We start from the raw sequence: 2,815 nt of genomic DNA on the forward strand, positions 1-2,815 counted from the left end.
TAAATTCCTGCTTGACAAAGCGCTCCCCTCCTCTCCCGGCTCCACGAACGATTCTCAAGTGGATTCAATCGCCTCTAATCCAAGCGAGCATCGGCAGTCAATGCTAACGATTGTCCATAGGCAGCCCCGATTAATCGATGCTAGACAAATGAGAACAGGACAGATCCTCATTCTTCTTCCAGATGGAGAAATAATTACTCATTCATGACTAAAGATATCAGAACTAAAATAGAGACCATGAGCTGTTTGAACAAAGCCGTAGAGTTGGCGCTATTTAATGTTTCTTTGGCAACGATCTTGTTTTTCCACATATTTTATTAAAGTTTCATTGTTTATGTGTTGTTTTCTTGTTCTGCTCCAGAGTCTGGATGTTTAGAGACCGGAGGACTTCATTATAAACAGCTTAACAAATCAGACTTTATTAAAATGATCTCAGACTGACAAAAACATGAAGTAGAAAACAAATCCAACATGTTATTTATAAAAAATACAAACAGAAACAGAACAATCGAGGTTCTGCAGCTTCACCACTCATCACGCCTCCCAGAACACGACAGCAACAGAACTGAGCTGTACTGTGATGGGTTGCCATGGAGACAGCAGGGTTCAAAGGTCAGTGTACAACAGAGTTGAGCGGCTCAGCTCTGATGTTCCCTAAATCCAGCGTGGAGTCGGTCTCCTCATCAATCTCCCCGATCACGGCGCTGGAGCAGAAACACGAGAAACGGTTAGAAGCTGTCCGAGGAGCAGCCGAGCTCCCCGTGCACCGGGACGTCCTTAGGGGTCATCATTTCTCATTTAGTTTTAGTTTGACCGAGGTGACTCACACGTTGTCTCCTCTAACGATGTAGAGGCCCAGCACCACCTGCTCCACCCCCTGGTTGGAGCTGAACACGCGCTCGTGGCTCTCATCCAGGATCAGGTTGATGGTCTGATCAAAGCCCTTCAAAGTGCCCTGAACACCCAAATGATAAATAAATAAATATAAATAAATAAGTACAGCACCTTTCAGTCAGAGGATTCCAAAGCAACTTAATATTATTATTCATCAACACGCTGGTGGTGTTGAGCTACAATGAATCATACTTAAAACAACCAGGCTAATAAAATACTAATAGTTCAGATTACACTTGAACTTTTATTTCAAAATGATTTTCAGTTATCTGCAGTTTTATGCCCCAAAACAGTAAAAATCTGACCATAAAAGTAAAAACGTGTCTGTCAGCATCTGTAGTGATGGGAACAGGACTAGATTTCTGGATTTACAGTCGAGGGAAAAACTAAATCCCCTGTGACCGACACCGGTTTAAATGAGGCTTCGGTTCAGGTGGAGGGGAAATCCTTGTGCTGGAGCCTCAAACATCTAAACACCAGAACCGTATCATCTTCTCTGCTGTCCAGCTGAGCTGAAAACGTGAACTCACCACGATCATCCTCCCGTCTGAGGTGACGATGGCAACAGTTCCTGGATCAGCTGGAGTCAAGGAAACATCATCTGTGCACAACTCATCAGTAAATTACGTCTAGCTTCTCCGTTTTCACCCGAACAACAACGATGGGTGTGCTTCAGTTAAATAACCCGACATCTTAAATCAGAAACAAACTAAATATATTTTATTCACAACCCGTGAAACCGAACTAACGCAGATCAGAACCGTTAATATCTACGTTTTGACGCCATCTGATCATATAAAATTCTATCAGTGATTTTTTTTTATGCAAACACTGATTTGAAATTGAACTGCTACGTAAAAGTTATTCCAGGTATGTTCATTCAGTTCTAAATAAAAATGAGTAGTTTTTTTGTCGCTTTAGCTTTTACCGTCTCTAAACTCCACCTAAACAACAACAAATTACATAAACATCGAAGCTAGCGCGCTAAGCTAACTAGCACTTCTTAAGCATGCAGTTAGCATGCTAGCAGCAAGATACGGTTGATGTAGCTCTCCAGCGCGGTGGACATGCTTCGTCCCGGACTCGGTCTCTATCTGTCCAGCAGAAAAATCGGTAAATCCCTCCAACGGTTGTCTATTTGCGCCGCTGTGTAAAAAAATAAAACGGAAAGAGCATCAAACCGCACCGCACCAAAACACCGGAGACAAGTCAAGACTAATCATACGCCGAATCATCGCGCAGGAAGGGGCGCGGAGGGTCGAGCGGTGACGTTTTTTTTATTCAAATTCCTCCAAATGTTATCATCAAACATTGATCTGGAAAGTTGTTTAAACGTGTGAGTAGGTGATGTCAGAGCTACAACCCTAAAGACAAAATATTGGGTACAGAAATGAAACACACTATAGCCCTATCAGTGGCGCATTTAGCAATTTGGGGCCCAAGGCGAGCACAGACATGGGGCCCCCTTAAAATAAATTTCGGCAATCTTACTTTTAATTGGATTTACAAAACTCTCCCCTCTTCTGCCATGAGTTATTTTCCCTTTTTATTAGTCCTCCTCTTTATTCATGTCTTTCTCTCCCTTTGAGTGCCTCCAATATTTGCTCTGCTTTCTTCTTCCTGTCAGTGCTCCTGAGCTTTTGCCTTTTTTAAATTTATTTTTCATTTTGGTCTACGTTTTCCTCCCTTTAAACATTTTCTATTGTCTTTCCTTTTCTGCTTCCTGATGCTCGAGCATCCGACAGAGGTGGAAAGTAATGAATTACATTTACTCACGTTACTGTAATTGAGTAGCTTTTTTGTATATTTATACTTTTTAAGTCATTTTTAAAATCTGTACTTTTACTTGAGTAAGTTTTTTAAAAAGAATTGTAATTCGCTACATTTTAAATCATATCCGTTACTGAGTAAAAATAAATTA

The 2,815-nt window shown here is 41.2% G+C and overlaps 1 protein-coding gene across 1 annotated transcript; it reads right to left on the reverse strand.

The window, feature by feature from the left end:
• Window positions 1-392: 392 nt before the first annotated feature.
• On the reverse strand, window positions 393-2,588 carry lsm8 (LSM8 homolog, U6 small nuclear RNA associated). Its single transcript, XM_015962602.3, has 4 exons — window positions 1,933-2,588; window positions 1,425-1,465; window positions 828-955; window positions 393-704 (listed from the first exon to the last, which is right to left on the reverse strand). Exons 1-4 carry the CDS (start codon window positions 1,961-1,963, stop codon window positions 614-616), a joined length of 291 nt encoding a protein of 96 aa, XP_015818088.1. The 5' UTR covers window positions 1,964-2,588; the 3' UTR covers window positions 393-613.
• Window positions 2,589-2,815: the final 227 nt, after the last annotated feature.

Source organism: Nothobranchius furzeri, chromosome 1 (assembly GCF_043380555.1).
Source record: "Nothobranchius furzeri strain GRZ-AD chromosome 1, NfurGRZ-RIMD1, whole genome shotgun sequence".
Lineage (NCBI taxonomy): Eukaryota > Metazoa > Chordata > Actinopteri > Cyprinodontiformes > Nothobranchiidae > Nothobranchius > Nothobranchius furzeri.